The 21,657-nt window shown below is 33.4% G+C and overlaps 1 protein-coding gene across 3 annotated transcripts in view; it reads left to right on the top strand.

Annotated features, from left to right (window-relative positions):
• LOC127837512 (folylpolyglutamate synthase, mitochondrial-like) overlaps nt 1–6,463 on the top strand; it is a 41,224-nt gene extending 34,761 nt beyond the window's left edge. For all 3 annotated transcript variants that reach the window (XM_052364665.1, XM_052364662.1, XM_052364664.1), the window contains exons 8-14: nt 470–602; nt 851–997; nt 3,480–3,577; nt 3,866–3,918; nt 4,381–4,456; nt 4,847–4,910; nt 5,446–6,463. In XM_052364665.1, the coding sequence (XP_052220625.1) occupies nt 470–602; nt 851–997; nt 3,480–3,577; nt 3,866–3,918; nt 4,381–4,456; nt 4,847–4,910; nt 5,446–5,957 (1,083 nt within the window). In that variant the 3' untranslated portion in view covers nt 5,958–6,463. The remainder of the gene's footprint in view (nt 1–469; nt 603–850; nt 998–3,479; nt 3,578–3,865; nt 3,919–4,380; nt 4,457–4,846; nt 4,911–5,445) is intronic.
• The last annotated feature ends 15,194 nt before the right edge of the window (nt 6,464–21,657 follow it).

The raw sequence follows: 21,657 nt of genomic DNA, 5'->3' as shown, positions 1-21,657 counted from the left end.
ATCCAGAGCTTGAAGGTGTTAAAACTTCACTTCTGTCATTTGAGAGTTTATTTATGGTCACTATTGGAGATCCATAGCTATGTTTTGTCATAAAGCAGCATTATTTCTCTTGAGTATGAACTAAAAATATCATTGTACAATCCAAATTACACATATCTTTGGGATCATTATGTGTGGTTACTGAAAAAGGCCCATAACTCTGAAGTGCAATTTGGCAGACAATGCCTATTATAATCCCTAAAGTTGCAGGTGTCTGACTGTTTACAAAAAAACTACATAACATAGAAATATAATTAAAACTTAAAATATGTTCTATGGTTTTATTTTAATTCACAGAAAACGTTTATTTATTATCAAAGTGGAAGAATAGGCCTGCAGAATGTCATCAGACAAATCTAGTTTAATGTTATAAGAAAGTGGCGATATTAAAATTTTCACTCAATATAATGTGCCGCTCTATCTTCCATAGACTGTATTGCATCAGTGCCAAGACCTTGGTGCATACAACCGGATCCTGAAGCTGGGAATCAAGGGGTCAGTCCAGACACTGAATGCAGCACTGGCCCTTCAATTATGTCACACCTGGATGATGAAATACAAAGGTATGAGCGTTTCTATAGTTGCTTCCTTTTAATTTCCACCAATTTAAATATTGTATTCACTGTATTCATATATCCACCTGTATTTTTAGATTTGTTTTATTGTGCTTTTCTTTATTTGTTGTTTGACTTTCATTATAGTATGTTTTTGACAGAGATGTGTAGCATTTTTCAAACACCATTTAATTAAGGCCTATTATATATTAGCCTTTATATGTTGTTTTAGTTTTAAGAAATTATGTATTTAACAGAGAGGTGCATCACTAATGAATCACGACCCCAAGAGCAATCAGATATGAGCCTTGTACCAGAGTCCACAGCTTCTATCACAGCTTCCGCCAGCCAGATGGACATCCCCACTGTCTCCCCGATAACTCTTACACAGAATGACATTAAAGGTAGGTTTTAAATTTATCTGATATCTTTATGTTTAATAACATTGAAACCTTTGGCTTATATAGACCGCTCGAGTCTGCTTCTTTTTTTCTTGGCAATACTTCATCTTGGAGAGTAAACAGAGTATGGATTGAACCAGTTGCGAATCAAGCATTGTAGTCATGTATTCACTCAATTTTTAGCTCACCTGAGTTGTGCTCATGGGAAGCTTTTGTGATCGCCTTTTGTCTGTCGTGCGTTGTGCGGCATCAACATTTCCCTAATCTTAACTCTCTAGAGGCCACATTTATTGTCCAATCTTCATGAAATTCGGTCAGAAGATTGGTCTCAATGATATCTTGGATGAGTTCGAAAATGGTTACGTTTGCTTGAAAAACATGGCTGCCAAGGGGAGGGGCATTTTTCCTTATATGGCTCTATATGGCTATAGTTAAATCTTGTTAACACTCTAGAGGCCACATTTTTTGTCTGATCTTCATGAAACTTGGTCAGAAAATTTGTCCAAATAATATCTTGGACAAGTTCGAAAATGATGCCGGTTGGTTGAAAAACATGGCTGCCAGGGGGCTGGGCATTTTTTCTCATATGGCTATAGTAAAACCTTGTTAACACACTAGAGGCCACATTTATTTTCCGATCTTCATGAAACTTGGTCACAAGATTTGTCGCAATGATATCTTGGATGAGTTCGAAAAATGTTTTGGTTTCTTTAAAAACATGACCATCAGGGGGCTGGGCATTTTTACTTTTACGGCTATATATGGCTTTTATAAAACCTTGTTAACACTCTAGAGGCCACATTTATTGTCCAATCTTTATGAAATATGGTCAGAAGATTTGTCTAATTGATATCTTGGATGAGTTCGAAAATGATTTTGTTTGCTTGAAAAATATGGCTGCCAAGGGGCGGGGCATTTTTCCTTATATGGCTATATATGGCTATAGTAAAATCTTGTTAACACTCTAGAGGCCACATTTATAGTCCGATCTTCATGAAATTCTGTCAGAAGATTTATCCCAATAATATCTTGGACGAGTTCAAAAATGATGCCGGTTCGTTGAAAAACATGGCCATCACGGGGGCGGGGCATTTTTCCTTAAATGGCTATAGTAAAACCTTGTTAACACTCTAGAGGTCACATTTATTTTCCTATCATCATGAAACTTGGTTCGAAGATTTGACCCAATGATATCTTGGATGAGTTTGAAAATGGTTTAGGTTACTTTAAAAACATGGCCACCAGGGGCGGGGCATTTTTCCTTATATGGCTATATATGGCTATAGTAAAACCTTGTTAACACTCTCGAGGCCACATTCATCGTCCAATCTTCATGAAATTTGGTTATAAGATTGGTCTCAATGATATTTTGGATGAGTTCGAAAATAATTATGTTTGCTTGAAAAACATGGCTTCTATAAGGGGCGGGGCATTTTTTCTTATATGGCTATTGTAAAATCTTGTTAACACTCTAGAGGCCACATTTACTGTCCGATCTTCATGAAACTTGGTCAGAAGATTCATCCCTATAACATCTTGGATGAGTTCAAAAATGATGCCGGTTGGTTGAAAACATGGCTGCAAGGGGGCGGGACATTTTTCCTTATATGGCTATTATAGTAAAACCTTGTTAACACTCTAGAGGCCACATATATTTTCCGATCTTCATGAAACTTGGTCAGAAGATTTGTCCTAATAATATCTTGTTATCTCAGGTGAGCGACTTTGGGTATTTCAGGCACTCTTGTTTAAAGAATGTAACAAAACTTAAAGATCGTAATGATGCAAAAAGGGCATTAGATATTGAAATGTATAGGTTGTTCTTTGTCCTTTTGCTGATCCCTCCCCCTTTTATGTTCGTCTCTCTGTCCATCCGTCTGCACAAACTTTATTAACAAACACTGCAATAACTCAATAACCACATACCAGTATTTCAAAATAACACAAAAACAGAAATTTCATGTATTACTATTTAGAGATTTACAACTTATTAGCATTAAGTGATTTTTTATGACCTAGTACGATTAAGTGCATTATTTTGACTTATACAATTTTGAGCATTATTATGACATATTACCATTAAGAGCCTTACCACTTGTTACTATCATTTGCATTGTAACTTATTACTGATTGGTGCATTATAAAATATTACAATTTAGTAAAGTGTGTTGCAACTTATTACCATTAGGAACATTTAAGTTATAATAATTAAATGTATTACAACTTATTTCTATCATTGCAATCTAAATAAGTGCATTCTAACTTATTACCATTATTTGCATTCTAACTTTATTACGTTCGATGCATTCGGACTAATCCTGACTTATTACCGCAAAGTTAATTACATTTATTGTCCATTGTGTGCATTCAAACTTGTAACAGTTTAGTGCATTATAACATATTACAATTAAGTTATAAGTTATTGCCAATAAGTTCATTACAATTATGTTCATTATAACAACTGTTGGTTGTTTGTGTCACACAGGCCTGGAGGAGTGTGTATGGCTTGGCAGGAACCAGGTGATCAATGTCTCTGGTGTCTGTTTCTACCTGGACGGGGCTCACACGGTAGAAAGCATACAGGTACACTTTGAAACATGCTGTTCATATTTAGGGGGAAATCCTTTCAAATAAACCTTTCAAATGAATTGGTTGTCCTATACTTATATTCTTGTTCTTTTGCAAAATCAAGGATTATGTTACATATTCTTGCCCAATATTTTTCAAACAAAAGTTGAAATCGTTATTACAGTTGACCCTCTTGTATCTCTTCAGGAAATAGTAGGGGTGGGGAAAAATACATATCTTCTTCCTCTCATTGATTACAAGAAGAAAATGTATTGGTATCATTGAGTTCATGTTTACTTTCAGCAATGTGTGGAGTGGTTCAAAACAGAAACAGAGGCGGAAAAAAGCAACTACAGGTTAATAGCTGGAATCAAATTTAGCCGTGAATTTGTTGTATATTACACAAAAATGGCACTAAACTATTAAAGTTACTGACTTGAAAATAGGAGACATTATGCACCTCGACTTTTCTATCGTAAGATATCAAATATTTCCAGAGCTTGCAAGTGACGTTTAAGATAAATAAACATCAATTTTGAGTTCTGATGTGTAGAAAGTGAAAATCTTATCTCAAGAGATTTATTTGTTTAATGACAAATTACAATTATAACATGACTGGTCAATATTTTATGCAATTCTAAGCTTTACAATATTTTGCATTAAAGGAACTTTTTTTTCAATTATTGGCAATTTAACAATAGAATTGTTTTCCCTAAGAAATCTGAGGCGTCCTGATAGAAATCATGTGTTACTACAATATCACAAATTTCCAGTATTTATTTATCTTGTTATAATTCTTGGTTAAACCCTTGTTTCAGGGACGGTGTCTATAGGATTCTCCTATACAACTGCACTGGTGACCGGGATTCCTTCACTCTGATGAAGCCATTAGTGGTATGTAGCGGCTTTTGAATTCAAACTTCTGTGTAATTTTATTTTCTATCTAAGAAATAAAAATGTTTTTAGTTTGTTTCTTTAACTTAAACAAACTTAAATTGAAATTGAAAATCAAGAAAAAAGAGTAAAGATTTTGAGTGAAGGAAACATGAAATTGCACATTGCCTCTCTCGCTTCATTTGATATTGTTCTATATATATATATACATGTAAAGTTTGTGTGTTAATTTGTCAGTATTGGTTGTAAATGCGTTGTAGCCTGCTTATTGAATAAGGGGTTTGGTAGCCTGCATAAAAAAGTAGGTCGCACAATTTTTCAATTTTCGAAATTACACTACTTTAACCAGCTACTTTTATGAACTGTTAAGTTTGACATGTTGTTTTTCAGTCTTGTGGTTTTGATGCAGCACTGTTTTGTCCTAATCTGGCGTATGAAATTGCTCTCAGTGCAGGTAAAGTACATGGTTAAATAAAGTAGCTTGTAGAATAAATTGTATCGAAAAGAACACTGCTGAGTTATTATTTAATATGATATGCTTAAACTGGTGATTGAATATATATGTTCATTTACATTTGTTGTGACTGGAGCCAAAATATCTAAAATTATTTATTCTGTTGTTATGCAGCCATGGAATGGAAGGCATAAAGCATTCCACTAGTCTATAGCTACAAATGTCTGTATGACTTAAAGCTGGAGTTTTGTCACTGAACAGTATTTAATGGATTTGTGCAAGCATGTTTTGTGGAAGCATCAGTTTCTAGTTAATGCTGTATTGTCTACCATTGTTTGGGAATAAAATAATGACATTCTTAGCACAGCATGTAGAATTGGATCATTCTTTTGTATTAATAAGATCTGTATTTACATAATGTGTTAGTTAAAATTATCTTTCATTAAATTATTATCAAGTTTCCTTTCATTGGTAAGTAGCAGTGTCTAATGTTTTATTGTTTCAGCAAGAAATATGGCTTATTCACTTTTTTCAGATCAAACAAACAATACGGTCACCAAAGAAAGCCAGTGCAAGCGCTGTGTCACCAACAAAGAAACTTTTGATGATCTCTTACAACAACAGCAGAATATAGGTGGTAGTAACAACTTGGAGATGGGTACCACAGGCAACAAAGCGGAATGTCAGTCTCTAATTTTCTCGTCCATTTCGGAGTGTATAAACTGGATATGCAAACGAAAGTGGGAGGAAAACAGGGTAGTGAGTGAAAAGCTGAGAAAAGGCGATTTACTCAACAACTCCAAAGTTTCTATAAACAGGGACTGGACAGATGAGCCAGTTATGAATGGAACCTGTATCTCAGACACCAAAGTGACCAATAAAGTGGAGTCTGGTCAGGGGCTTCAGAATAGTGATGAGGGTGTATACAAATATTCAAATCATGCGTCTGGAGATGCTGACAGACGACATGTGGAAGTCTTGATCACTGGAAGCCTGCATTTGGTTGGCGGAGCTTTAAGGGTCTTATGGGATAGGCAGCTGGAATGAAGCCTTTGAAAAGTGATATATTTTTTATTCTTGTGTTGTTGTTTTTTGCTCAGGAAACTTTAACAAATTACGAAGTAATTATAACAATACAGTTGATTGCGTTAACATGTATTTGAGCATACATTCGATGATCGCAGGTTCGATCGCTGGTCCTGCAATGTAAGTTGTGTGGGTATTTGTCATGAAATTCTTTCCACGACCAATATTCCCCTACATGTGGATCAGGATGGACAATTGTCAATTACTGGTATAATAATGTGCACTTAAAACTAGTTAAACCAGCTAAATCAGGTGTAGTGGAAGTCCGTTAATTTACCGGCGTGATATGACTGAAGTGCTCTTGAAAACGGCCCCCCACAATTTTATTTTATATAAGAGTAATAAAAAACACACATTTACAAGTGAGATAGATACCATAGTAGTTTTGTGACATTGTTTACATACTCACCGAATTTTGTAATGTGGGTAATACGTAAATTGAATAAATTAAAAATACATGTATCTAATTAATTTTGTTATATACATAGCATACTTTATTTTTATTGGGTTAACAAGATTTGATTAAGTTTGCAGGTTTAAAGATAAATACGAATGTTCCAATTGCGCAACGGTTTCTTTTTTTTAAACAAAAATAATGTTTTATGTAATTAAGTATATGCACACACGTTTTAAAAAGTCTTAAGCTTTTTATTCAATCTGTAGTGCATGGAAAGCTGAATACATATTGAAACGCATTAAAGTCCGTTCCCTGGGTAGAACCAGTACTTGGTGTCTTTGGGTGATATCTTAAGAACGCTCCCGCAGTGGGAAATGACCCAGTGACTACCCGGTCACTAGGCAGACACTAAATCCTTTATGCCACGGCGACTAATAAACATCTTATTCAGATATCAGTTACGACATATATTTTACACAGCAAATTATTGTTCTAAGAAGCTGATTTTGTCAACACGTTTTACTAACCAGAGGACAGAGTCTAAATGTTAACGGTGCGCCTGATGTCACTGATCAACTTGATAAGCACTATCGAAAATTATTTTGTTTCAAGGAATTCGTATGGTGTATATAAATCAGTTATTAAGGATGTATACACCTGGCGGTTGTCTGGTTAGCGCATTGATTTGTAAACAAAATTGCCACCTAGGCGACCCGAGTGACATCCCAGGTACCGGTACCATTAGTTTTGTTTTCGAATTTCATACCTGACAGGTGGGGTTTCACTAAGCCAGGTGGAGAAAAAATTAACATACAGCGTTAAACTTAATTAAATGAAACACGTAATTAAATTGCAATGCTGAGCCAAGAAGGACTTTTATTACTAAATCGTATAAATTATCGCTCTGTAACATAACACACTGTGAGTCTGTGACTGAATTGTGTTAAGCTGATGGTGATTTGGTTTAAGTCAAACCTTTACTATTCTGTGCAAAATAAGCATCGGGTACCAGAATACTTCTTTCCTACCGGTTGGAGGCAAATACAGATATAACTACTGCTACTACTGCTGTCCACGAGGACTGATATAATGCCCGGTAATGGCCTTTCCTGTCCTAGCTCATAGACAGCTTTACAGATGGCATTTTTGAATCGCCAATCTTGCCCTTCCCTGTCCTTACACATCGACTCCACAACTTTCCAGAAGGCATAGTTTTATACCCAGTCTTTCCAGTTCATGTCTTACCACATGGACTCAACAGTTTTCCAGAACGCCTGATGTAATCTCCAGTGTTGCCCTTTCCTGTCCTAGCCCATGGACTGGGCAGTTTTATAGAAGGCATAATTAATAAATTGTTCACTGGTGATCATTTACATAAAACAAATGTTAATAAAACAGATCGGTTTGTACAAAAGTGTATTAGCTACAAATTTTCTTCATATGCCATAATATCACATATCTGTTACAAGTATAGCAATATTTGTAATCAGTAATACAGTTCACAGGTGGAAGTAACGTACACTGGATAGTATATGGGCCTAGGAGCCCAATATATTTAAATAAATATATATAAAATCGCCCCATTGGTGCAAAAAGGTGTCATTTGCCTTCTAATTTCAATGTCACATGGTACCCTTTTGCACCAAGGGGGCGAAATCATGTGTAATGAGAGAAAAGTTGACAAATAGAAATGAAAAAAATCCCCACCCTCTGAAATTGTAATCATAACAAGGTCATTAACTAGAATTTATCATAGACCTGTCTTCACGGGCTGCAAACATGACAAAAATAGCTTAAATCCAAAGCATCTCTTGCTCCTCTTATGGACAATTGGACAACCTTTCAAAAAATACTTAAAAGAAATCTGTCCAGCCGTTTACTCACAGTCGGCCGATAACCAAGCAATATTTCGAGCCCGTTTGTCCATCCGAATAAATCTTGCACAGACTTTTAAACAATATGTTTTTGAGTTTTCTTCCCTTAGTCGATAGCTCGCGTCCTATTCCTTTAAAACAACGAGGCTTGTCACATAATGCATGCTTCTGCAACCACTGACCCCTTAACACTAATTCCAAAAGTTTATATTTTCTTTGCTTGGTTTTTACCCTAAATTTGATTTACTTGAAAACGAAAGTCGCCATTCTGTTCTGTTCTGTTAATCTTCACCGCCAGAAATGACGAACCCCAGCAGTTGCTGTGAGTATATATCCAATATGAATATTCCACCTTCACCCAGAGTATTCACTATTTACGCAGCTTTTTGACGACATAGTACATCACAATACACGTATATACACACAACATTTACTACACAACAGTAACTATAGCGCAGTGTAGAAAAGAAAAATAACTAAAATAAAATAAATTGTCTAGACCACACGTTGTTAGCCGAGAAGTCCATGGTTTCCGGACATTTGTTTATATCTTTCAGTGTGTAGAAAGAAGAACAGTCTTCTCACGTGAAATTCCAGATCACTGTTTCTCTCTAAATCGGGATTGATTTGGGTCAATAGTTGACCAGTCAATAAGAGCCTGGGCCAATAGTGTAGGGGAGTATATGTGTGTGGTTGCAGCAATAGAGTTCAAAATAGTCCATATTTCACACATAACTGGGTCTCTCACACGCAGGACACTGTAGAAGAAAGTGTTCAACTGTTTTGTCGGCCTCTTTACAGTTCGGGCACACTGGATCAATGGCGTATTGGTTAAAACGGCTCCTGTTCACCTGAAGTATGTATGTGCCAGTTAGTAGCCTAAGCCTCACTGGTAGTCTGGTAACTTCAAGTGCAGAAAGACATCCAACTTGTAGCACAGGGTGAAGCTTGCCATGGGTGTATTCAGTGTTCATGAATTTTACGGTGGTATAGGTGGATGGAGAGTAAGTTGGTTCCTTTTTCCTAGTTCCTTATTCCTTATTCGAATAAGGAATAAGGAACAGTTCCTTATTCCTTATTCACGATTCCTTATTCGAATAAGGAATAAATAACGGTTCCTTATTCCTTATTCACGCTTAACATATTTGACTAAACTTTTCTAAGAAAAATAATGCAAACAATTCTCAATTAAATCAAAGCTAAATAACAAGAATACATTTAATTTGTGTATAACGATTCATATTCATGTTTCTTCTCAGCGTTTTAATAGGATTTTTTGAATAACCCGAGCCGGCATTATCTACTTCGAATTCTAACTTCAAATCAACCAAACCTTAAGCCTGTATACTTATTTAACATTTATGTGATATAAAAATGCAATCTAGTACATTTCCTAATTTTTGTTTTCATTTAAACTCAATTTCCTTTTTCGCGGCCGAATAAGGAAACGGGAACCAGTTCCTTATTCCGTATTCAAGCCGAATAAGGAACCTGCATTTTTTTACTTAAACATCAATGAAAATGATCAAAATTGTTCAACATATAAATGAACATCATTATATACATGTGTATACATAGGTTGGATATTTAAAATACGCATTGCAATACATTTCTACTAAGTTTTAAGTAATGATAAACCAGTTCCTTATTCAGTTTGAATAAGGAATAAGGAACTGGTTCCTTATTCCTTATTGAAATCGAATAAGGAACTGGAATGTACTTACTATAAATAATAAATCAAAATCGAATAAGGAACGGCATTTTCTTACTTAAACATCAATGAAAATGAAAAAAAAGTGTTCAACATATAAATGAATATCATTATATACATGTGTATACATAGGTTGGATATTTAAAATACGCATTGCAATACATTTCTACTAAGTTTTAAGTAATGATAAACCAGTTCCTTATTCAGTTTGAATAAGGAATAAGGAACTGGTTCCTTATTCCTTATTGAAATCGAATAAGGAACTGGAATGTACTTACTATAAATAATAAATCAAAATCGAATAAGGAACGGCATTTTCTTACTTAAACATCAATGAAAATGATCAAAATTGTTCAACATAAAAATGAATATCATTATATACATGTGTATACATACGTTGGATATTTAAAATACGCATTGCAATACATTTCTACTAAGTTTTAAGTAATGATAAACCAGTTCCTTATTCAGTTTGAATAAGGAATAAGGAACTGGTTCCTTATTGAAATCGAAAAAGGAACTGGAATGTACTTACTATAAATAACAAATCAAAATCGAATAAGGAACGGCATTTTCTTACTAACAAAAACATAAATAGGAATTAAAGAGATCAATAAGTCAATGAAAATCACTGTAAATATAGGTTGGGTATAACAAATATTTATTGAGGTACATTTCTATTTATTTTTTTATAATTATAACCCAGTTCCTTATTCGATTTCAATAAGGAAAAAGGAACTGGTTCCTTATTCCTTATTCAAATCGAATAAGGAACTGCCATTTTCTTGCTAAAAAGATAAATTAAAGTGAACCAAAGAGACCAGTACATCAATGAAAATCATTATAAATGTAGATTGGGCATCAAAAATATGTATTGTAGTACATGTCTACTATTTTTATTTAATTTTATCCTTGTTCCTTATTCGGTTTGAATAAGGAATAAGGAACTGATTCCTTATTCTGTATTCAAATCGAATAAGGAACTGGCGATTTCTTAATAAAAAATAAGTGAAAATGAATCACTGAGATCAATAAATCATGAAAACCACTGTTAATGTAGGTTGGGTATAATAAAATAGTTATTGAAGTACATTTCTACTAAGTTTTATTTAATTATTACCCAGTTCCTTATTCGATTTCAACATGATGAAAACATGTCTGATACTCATCTATCGGATAGTCTTGGCCAAAGGTAAGGTCCAGATGCTAGAATGATGCGATTAAAGTATCCGAAATTATGGCCTCTGAATAAGGAATTAGAAATAAGTTAGTTCCTTATTCCGGAGCCTGTATTTCGGACAATCACTTTCGGATATTTTATTTTTTAGATGTGTGTGTTATTTAAGCTTGATTATGTTATATAGATATATTCTGTCACATTTCTTTGTTTATTTTATTTTACGAAATACGCTGACAACAAATATTATTAAGACGATAATAAGGAAATGGCATTGTCTTACTCAAACATAAATTAAAATTAACCAAACAATACTACATGTCAATGAAATGATGGTACACGTAAAAAAAATTTATTGCAATACATTGCTGCTAAGTTTTATTTAATGAGAATCCAGTTCCTTATTCGGTTTGAATAATGAATAAGGAACTGGCTCCTTATTCCTTATTTAAATCGAATAATGAACTTGCGATTTCTTACTAAAAAAATAAATGAAAATGAACCAAAGAGACCAATATATCAATGGCAATCATTGTTTTTCACGTTGTGTATCCAAAACTTTAACTGCTGTACATTTCTTCTTAGTTTTATTTAATTTTAACCCAGTTCCTTATTCGATTTCAATAAGGAATAAGGAACCAGTTCCTTATTCCTTATTCAAACTGAATAAGGAACTGGTTTATCATTACTTAAAACTTAGTAGAAATGTATTGCAATGCGTATTTAAATATCCAACCTATGTATACACATGTTTATAATGTTATTCATTTATATGTTGAACAATTTTGATCATTTTCATTGATGTTTAAGTAAGAAAATGCCGTTCCTTATTCGATTTTGATTTATTATTTATAGTAAGTACATTCCAGTTCCTTATTCGATTTCATTAAGGAATAAGGAACCAGTTCCTAATTCCTTATTCAACCTGAATAAGGAACTGGTTTATCATTACTTAAAACTTAGTAGAAATGTATTGCAATGCGTATTTTAAATATCCAACCTATGTATACACATGTATATAATGATATTCATTTATATGTTGAACAATTTTGATCATTTTCATTGATGTTTAAGTAAGAAAATGCCGTTCCTTATTCGATTTTGATTTATTATTTATAGTAAGTACATTCCAGTTCCTTATTCGATTTCAATAAGGAATAAGGAACCAGTTCCTTATTCCTTATTCAAACTGAATAAGGAACTGGTTTATCATTACTTAAAACTTAGTAGAAATGTATTGCAATGCGTATTTTAAATATCCAACCTATGTATACACATGTATATAATGATATTCATTTATATGTTGAACACTTTTGATCATTTTCATTGATGTTTAAGTAAGAAAATGCCGTTCCTTATTCGATTTTGATTTATTATTTATAGTAAGTACATTCCAGTTCCTTATTCGATTTCAATAAGGAATAAGGAACCAGTTCCTTATTCCTTATTCAAACTGAATAAGGAACTGGTTTATCATTACTTAAAACTTAGTAGAAATGTATTGCAATGCGTATTTTAAATATCCAACCTATGTATACACATGTATATAATGATGTTCATTTATATGTTGAACAATTTTGATCATTTTCATTGATGTTTAAGTAAAAAAATGCAGGTTCCTTATTCGGCTTGAATACGGAATAAGGAACTGGTTCCCGTTTCCTTATTCGGCCGCGAAAAAGGAAATTGAGTTTAAATGAAAACAAAAATTAGGAAATGTACTAGATTGCATTCTTATATCACATAAATGTTAAATAAGTATACAGGCTTAAGGTTTGGTTGATTTGAAGTTAGAATTCGAAGTAGATAATGCCGGCTCGGGTTATTAAAAAAATCCTATTAAAACGCTGAGAAGAAACATGAATATGTATCGTTATACACAAATTAAATGTATTCTTGTTATTTAGCTTTGATTTAATTGAGAATTGTTTGCATTATTTTTCTTAAAAAGCTTAGTCAAATATGTTAAGCGTGAATAAGGAATAAGGAACCGTTATTTATTCCTTATTCGAATAAGGAATCGTGAATAAGGAATAAGGAACTGTTCCTTATTCCTTATTCGAATAAGGAATAAGGAACTAGGAAAAAGGAACCAACTTACTCTCCATTATAGGTGGAGGCTATTTTGTCAATATATTGTTTCCAGTATCTGACTATAGTTCTATGTATTTTCGATCTCCACTGGGACTTGTTAAGGGGCTTTTCTAGATACTCATCAGCCTCTCCTAGTTCATACTTCGCAAGCAGAGGTCGCACACAGTTAATTTAGGATGCTGATTTTCCTTATTTCACAGAGAGCTGTCTCAGAAGAATTAGCCGTTCAGTACTTGTCTCACTTTGACCACATATATTGTTAAAAAAGTTATGGATTTTCAAGTGGTAGATAGCTTCAGTTGGCAAAAGCCCTGTCAAGATAAACACACAGAGGTCAGCAGTGTTGTTTGGAAGAGACAGTAATTGTTTAATTGTTTTTCGTTTGAAGAGTTTAAGCTGGTTAATTAAAGTAATTTTTGGGGTAAATATTTCTATGCCATATGTGAGGACAGGTAACACGAAACACTTGTATATATCCAGCATCGACTTGTGGTCCAATTCATTCTGACCATGCAGACCAGCTCCACAGAGACTGTACAGTGCTCGCCTTGCCTTCGAAATGTTTCTTTCAATATTCACTTTAGCAGTATCACATACTGATGTTGTTCTAGTTATTCCTAGATGAATCGACGAATCTACTGAATCTACTGAATTGAGGTTTTGTTCTCCCGGTTTGAAGTTAATGTTTTGTACTGCCGCAGCTGTTTTTTTAGTATGTTTAGAGCTACAGTTTTGGTGGGTTGGAGAAGGTAACGTTCTTTATTCGCAAAAGTGTGGGACATGTCTATCAAGAGCTGCACATCTCCATGGTCTCTACCCATCAGACATATGTCGTCTTTGCATGCAGAACTATTGACAAGTACAGTTCCGATGCGTCCACCACGTCCAGTGTCCGCTAACCTGTCTAGCAGCGGATTGACATACAGTTTATAGAGTCCGTTGAGAGGATCCCTTCTTGTCGTACGCCTTGGGATATACTGAAGGGTTCACTAATGTGGGACTTGTACTTGATAACACTGGACGAGTTTTCGTGAAGGGATTTCATGAGGAGCCAGTGTCCGTCGCTTTTACCTGCATGGTAGAGTCTTCGCAAAAGTTGTGAGTGATCTACCACGTCGAATGCAGACTTAGCGTCAAAAATCACAACATGGGCTGGTGTTTTCATGTCTGTACACTCGCGGTAATACTCCTCAAGAATAAAGGCAGCATTTATATAAGCAATCTTCGTAGTTTCGTAAATTCAAACGACAACAACAGAACTCTCCAAATTATTCAATCGTTTCGCGTTGCAACGCTTTATAATTTTTAGGTTTTCAAATCGTCAAAAGATACATAAAATGGCTATATTGGACTATGATAAATGTTCAGAAATACTGTTTCCTCACAAATATCATAACTAAAACGACAATTTGCGAATCTGAAACAACTTTTTTTAATTTTGTCAATTTACCAAACCGTGAAAAGATCCCTTTAAGACCTTTCTTATACTTAGATTCTTATACATTCTCTGTACTTATAAAGTAAACGTGTATGTTCATCAATTGAGAGTTCTGCAGGTTATACTGAATTTTTACAGACCATTATCTGACAAGCTGCCTCTTACTCTTTTATGTATGTTGACTTGGCAATGTGTATTAATGTGATTATAAGATTGGTGGTTTCGCCAAATAAATAACCTATGGACAGATTGATTACAAAAAACCCGAAAGTTGTTCTCTCACCATTAAGAATTCCGATTACACGTAGTATTCATTTGCCGTTAAATTATAGACAATTAATTTTTTCTAAACCTACAGTCAAATTAAGTTTACTTCGAACATCTTTCATTGGAGGTACAATGCGGCTGGGTTCTAGTTCGCAGCGTAATTTAGCTCCGTGTAATCGGTATCCTACAATAAATAAGTGCAACTCCAGGAAGTGTTTATGTTGCAAGTTTTTAAATATGTCCTCTTTTATTCTTTCATCGGTTAATAACCGAAAATTTTCAGTTAATATAAAATCCGATGTGTCATGAAATTCTATGCATGTGGTTTATGTTATTACTTGAAATGTACCCTGTTGTGGTGCGCAATACGTTGGGCAGACGGGTAGATCACTTAAAACACGTTTTAGGGAACATTTTTTTAAAATTAAAAATAATAAATTTTATAACTTCATTTACCAGCACTTTAATAAAACAGGTCATAGCGTAACAAATATTTCAATTCAACCTGTGGAGCAACTTATTTTTAATAATAGTACTTCAAGTCAGTGCCAATTAAAAGCAAGGTGCATGTCAGAATTTGAATGGATTAAACGTTTGCAATCAGCGTACCCACTTGGATTAAATGATAATATTCTAAATGTTGGAACAATTTCTAAAAATAAATCGATTAATTCATTTTCTCTGTTTAGTAAACGTCTAAGAAATAAACGTTCACATGGCATTAGGAAAAATGGTAACTTAAGGCGTAAATTTAAACGTCTGCTTTCTTTAAATGATTGCTACACATTATTACAAAATGGGGGTAAACATAAATTACTAAGTGCACTTTGCTCTCTTTCTGTTTCTTCGTTGGCGCATATTGATAAGGAATGTAAACTTATTTTACTTCAATCTGACCCTCTATATGAAGAGGCTTGTATTATTGAATCTTTCACTGACTACTATCTTAAACCTTTTATTGAAAATGTACTTAACAAAACTAGAAATCGTATCAAAATTGAGTTTTGTAACAAAGTTCTTGATTTAATTGACCTTCCTAAAATATTCAATGATAAAAGTGTACGTCGGTTGATTCCCCCTTATTTCCGCAATACTGAATCACCACTTATTTGCTACAAATATAGTAAACCTGTAAGAAGTATCGTTTTTAATTATAATTCTATTTCCACAGATATAAATGTAATAAGAAATTGTCCTACATTATGTGACTGTACTAGTTCTAAATATATTTATGGTTCAGTTGGACATGTTATTACTGGGGACCTTAATTTCATTCAAAATAAAAGCCTTAGAAATTTGCTACGCAGAGGCCCTAAGTACAGACTGCCTATTCCTGTTGATTTTGATGACTGCATTAACACGCCGGGTATGCGAATACTTCGTTGACGGATGGCACTTTACTTACAGAGAACAACAAAAGCCAAGCGCGAGAGGTGAGTTCTTCAGCTTTTTTGTATTTATGTTCTGTTTATTTGGTTTTTAGACACAGAACATTGTTTGGGTGATTAATGTTATAGCACTTCGTATTGCGAAGAAAGAAATTCGCGGAAAAACGGTGAATTATAAAAAAAAACGATAAAATTCCATCGATAATCAGCATGAATTGAATGATCAGTACATATTTTAACAAAATAAACATACTTGGAAATAAATCAAGAACGTGCTTACTATTCGAAATAAAAGATCAATATATCCAGTTATGTTACAACATGTTACATTTTAGTTTACTAATGTATTTGAGAAAATTCAAATGTTTTAAGAGTCGCATGCACATTTTTCATCTGCACTTCGTTTACCGATCATCTAAAAAACAATGGCACTTCGTTTCCCGACATCTAGACACTTTTTTCCAGATATAACACACTCGTTTTTTGTGAATCAAAAATGCAGAATTCGCTGTGGAATACTGTTAAAGTAAGCAGGCAATAAATAAAAATGTATGTACTTAGTACGCAAATAAAAAACGAATTACCGAAGCATGTTCTTATCCCTTTGAAATATGATTATGATTTGGTATAAATGTGAAAGATAAATGTTAAACAAATTGGATATATCTAATGAGTAAAATCTATATGACCATATATTCTAAATTACGTTCTAAACGGCTGATCTAAAGCATTTATCTTCATGTCCAAATAAAGGTACTAAGGCTATTTACTTATATATTATATAATATGTCATGAATAATCACTCTGCTTAAACTGCCTCTCAGAGATTAATATCAGCAGCGATGCAGGTCCGAAATTCTATTGGAACTTTTTGGCTCAATGCCAGTAAACGAAAATAGCAATAAAAGAACGGGCGGGGTCGATTTAATCACACGACAGTGGTGTAAAAAGTTATGCATATCCGTCTTTGTTTTTAATATAATCAGCGACAACACTTTCCGCCTTAACTGGATTTTCGTCAAGAAGAGTCTTCCTCTAAAAGAAAAGTACAATAACGGCGCAAAGTGTCGTCACTGATAAGCCTGTGTGTATTGCACAGGCTAATCTGGAACGATACTTTACGCCCATGCATTAAACCCCTTTTTACAGAGCGAGGCTTATATATATGTATATATAAACATGTATGTGTGTGTGTGTTTGTTTGTGTGTGTTATGTACACATTTATTTAATACTAAATATTATCTCATTTGAAAATTGCAATTATAATAAACATAGTATAAATTAACAGTAATGTGATTTTTGAAAAATATATTTTCAAAATGTTACGTATGAATAGCCATAATATAAATAAATGCATTTAAGGTAGAAGATAAAACTCAGTTATTAGAGTGCCCGCTTTGTTGAAAGTCTCCGTAATCTGAAGTGCCCTTTATCGGTAAACAAAGTGCCTGCAACTTTATGTATGCCACCTATTACAACATGCACTATCTTTGTTTATATTTCATTGAATACTATCAAAATTTCAGTATTTGAAGCACAGTGATTACTCTACATGCTGGAATAGCAAACAATTTCTTGCAATAATTCTAAGTAGTTTTATTTTGTTAAAATGTTTACTGTTCATCCAGTTTATGCTGTTTTCCGATCGAATTTTCTATTTTTTGGGCAAAACTGTACCATTCTTCCGTGAAATTGTGTATTCCCAATACAAAAGGATACACCATTTATCAACTCGACCATGTGTCTTGTCTTAAAAACTAACTATAGGATACAACTTTAAATAAAACAGAGGAACTTACCTCTCGCGCGTGGCGTTTGTTGTTCTCTGTTAGTGAAGTGCCATCCGTCAAGGAAGTATTCGCATACCCGGCGTGATTAAGAATATCGTAACATCCTTACATGATTATTGCACTAAATGGTGCAGGAAGGAAAATGCTGAAATTACTGCACTCAATGATTGGAAAACAAAAATATTTAGTATGGCCATGAATAAAATATGTTTTTATGATACACATCCTTTGGCCCTACCACATTCACCTAAATTTAATAAACAAAATCTCTGTAAATTGCTTGAAGACTTAAAATCTAAATTCGTCTTAGTTCCTGCTGATAAGGCTGCTAATAATGTTATCATAATATGACGAGTGTTTTATGTTCAAACTATATCACAAGAACTTTCACAAACTACATCATATTGTGAGTACAATAAGCGACCTAATGAAATTATTACCGACCATATTGCCCAATGCATAAAGTTAAATGTAATAGTCAATATTACTGACAAGAAATTGCCATCACTTTACTGGATACCTAAATTACATAAGACGCCATATAAAAGTCGTTTTATCGCTAATTCAGTGTCTTGTACCACCAAACAATTATCAGTGTATCTTACATCTGCATTGAGTGCTATTAGATATCATATAGCTAAATTTTGTAATAAAGTTTATGAAAATAGTAATATTAACCTATTTTGGTCAATAAAAAACACCGTAGTAGTTATTGATAAAATTGAAAATAAAAAATATAAGGTGTCACAGGTAAGTACTTATGATTTTTCGACACTATATACAACGTTTCCTCACGCTTTAATAAAATCCAAACTTGTTTCTTTGATTGAAAAAACTTTTGCTAGAGAGAAATGTTTGTATCTAGCTTTAAACACTAAAACAGCTTTTTTTACTAATCAGATATTAGATAATTACATCATTTGGACTGGTCTTGACTTTTGTGCAGCACTTACTTTTCTTTTGGATAACTTGTTTGTTGAATTTAATGGTAAAATATTTAAACAAATTATTGGCGTTCCTATGGGTACTAATTGTGCGCCACTTATAGCTGACCTTTTTTATATTGTTATGAAAGCGAATTTATGTTAGAATTATCTAAAACTAAGCAAGTAGATTTGATTAATTGTTTTAACCTTACTAGCAGGTACATTGATGACATACTTAATTTAAGAAGCAAATGAATAAAAATGGTAATTCCATTAAAGCGACATTATTGGAATCAAACAGTATATAGGTGTTTTGACAACTGAAGACAGAAATGATTTGAACAATATATTTACAAAATCTACCCAAAAGAACTAGTCTTAAATAGATCGTGTATATCCAATACAGACGCTGCGTATTTAGACTTACATTTAACTATTAATAATAATTTGATCAAAACTAGTTTATATGACAAACGGGACGATTTTAACTTTGAAATTGTGAATTTTCCGTTTCTAGATGGCAACATTCCTAAAGGACCTTCCTATAGTATTTACATTTCGCAGTTGGTACGTTATGCCAGAGCATGTTCGTGTATTAAAGATTTTAATGATCGTAATCTAATATTAACTAAAAAATTGCTAAAACAAGGCTTTTTGTATCATAACCTAAGAAATAAATTTGCTAGATTTTACTCTAAGTATGGTGATTTAATTTCAAAATATAATGTTTCTTTTAAATGGGATTTAAATTATGGAATCTCCCATCCATCATTTTACGGAGATGTTTTAAAGCGTGTCCGCAAATTAAAATATGTTAAACCACATGTTCATATTAAACTTTTCAATTTAATTAACTTGTTTATATCAAAAGGATACGATGCTTATGTACTTAAAAACACGTGTTTGATGGTTTTCGATCCACTGTATCTTTCTTCCCTTAAAATTTGGAATCATTAGTGATATTATAGGCATTTTTCTCTGTTGAATAAAATTGTGTCATTGTGTCGTATGAACAAATCTGCATGAATACTACATTATAGGCATTTTTCACTGTTGAATAAAATTGTGTCATTGTGTCGTATGAACAAATCTGCATGTAAACTACATTTGGACTCAAATCGTACATCAAATCATTTCTGTCTTCAGTTGTCAAAACACCTATATACTGTTTGATTCCAATAATGTCGCTTTAATGGAATTACCATTTTTATTCATTTGCTTCTTAATATTAAATCACGTAAACTTGTTTTATTAGTAGCACAGCCCCATTAATATTTTTATTTAGTATTGCCCTTGGAATTTGTTCACGTCATATCATTATGGATTTTTGTGACGTCATACGACCGACTTTCCCAGTTGTAATCTACATGCATAGGTCATTGGGTTTATAACGTTCCATTTTATTTATATTTTCTCTCTGATAGGCGTTTCTTGTTTGATTTAATTATTTTTAATTTGTTTAGCAGTCACATAAACAACCAAGCTATGTTATATGGAATTTTTACACCCATTATTGCTGCTTCTTCCTGTATTTGCGCGATGATTACCTGAGATATTAACTCTATGATTCTATATTCTCAAATCTTTTCTATAAAGAAGGAATGTAGTTGACAATTGTTAATAGTTTTATTTGATCGTTCGTCAAAAAGTTGTAATTCTGTTACTCTTGTATCTTCAATGCAATTGAGTAATTAAATAGTAATTAAATTGAATGCGTTTTAATTCCCTTTTATTATTGTTTAATTTGAGTTACAATGCTATGACGTTAAATTTTATTTACACTTAAATGTATTATGAATATTGCTGGGCCAAGTGTGAGGTTGAGCGCTCTATAACCAGGTTTAAACCCCCAATGCTTTGCATTGACCGTTCCAAGGCGGTGACCCCAGCTTTATTCATATTTTGTGTTTATGTTGGTTTGTATTGTGCTGTATTGTGCTGTTTTGTACTGTTTGGGCAATCGGTCACTTGCCTTAAATAAAGGACCAACTAATTGTTTTTAATGAAAATTCAATACTGCTCCAGCAGCTGGAGTTTCACTTCTTTATATTGTACTTCTATTGCTACATCACGCATTATGTTACAGATTTCAGTAGATGCCTTCTCTATCGACATTGTCTTATCAGTGACCTCTTTATCCAGCTTAGATGCGACCAGTTCAGCGTATGCTTGTTTGTCCAAATTTTCCCATTTTACGTTTGCCACAGTAGACGTTTTGGTACTTTTAGTATCATTTGAAAGTTTATCTGTCAATTCAAGTTTTATGGTAGCTAAGATTAGCACAAGGTCCGACACATTTGACACTACTGGGAAAATTTCTTTCTTCTTATACAGAAAACTGTCTGACTTTGTGGTTAAGAAGTAGTCTATTTCTGATTCAGATTCGCCACTTGGATGAAAAAAGATGGATCCTACACAAGAGAACTCTAACTCGAACTCATCAATGAAATTGTTAAGGTAGGAGCGTTTCCTATCAAAAGCTTGCACGATATTTAAATCTCCCCCTATCAAAATGTAATGGGAGTTTCTATACTTGGAGGCAATTTCAAACAGTTCATCGACAATTCCACAGAAATCATCAGTACTTGTACTGTACCC

This window comes from Dreissena polymorpha, chromosome 7 (assembly GCF_020536995.1).
Source record: "Dreissena polymorpha isolate Duluth1 chromosome 7, UMN_Dpol_1.0, whole genome shotgun sequence".
Classification (NCBI taxonomy): Eukaryota; Metazoa; Mollusca; class Bivalvia; order Myida; family Dreissenidae; genus Dreissena; species Dreissena polymorpha.
The sequence above is the reverse complement of the archived record's forward strand: the minus strand, read 5'-3'. Positions and strand labels throughout refer to the sequence as shown.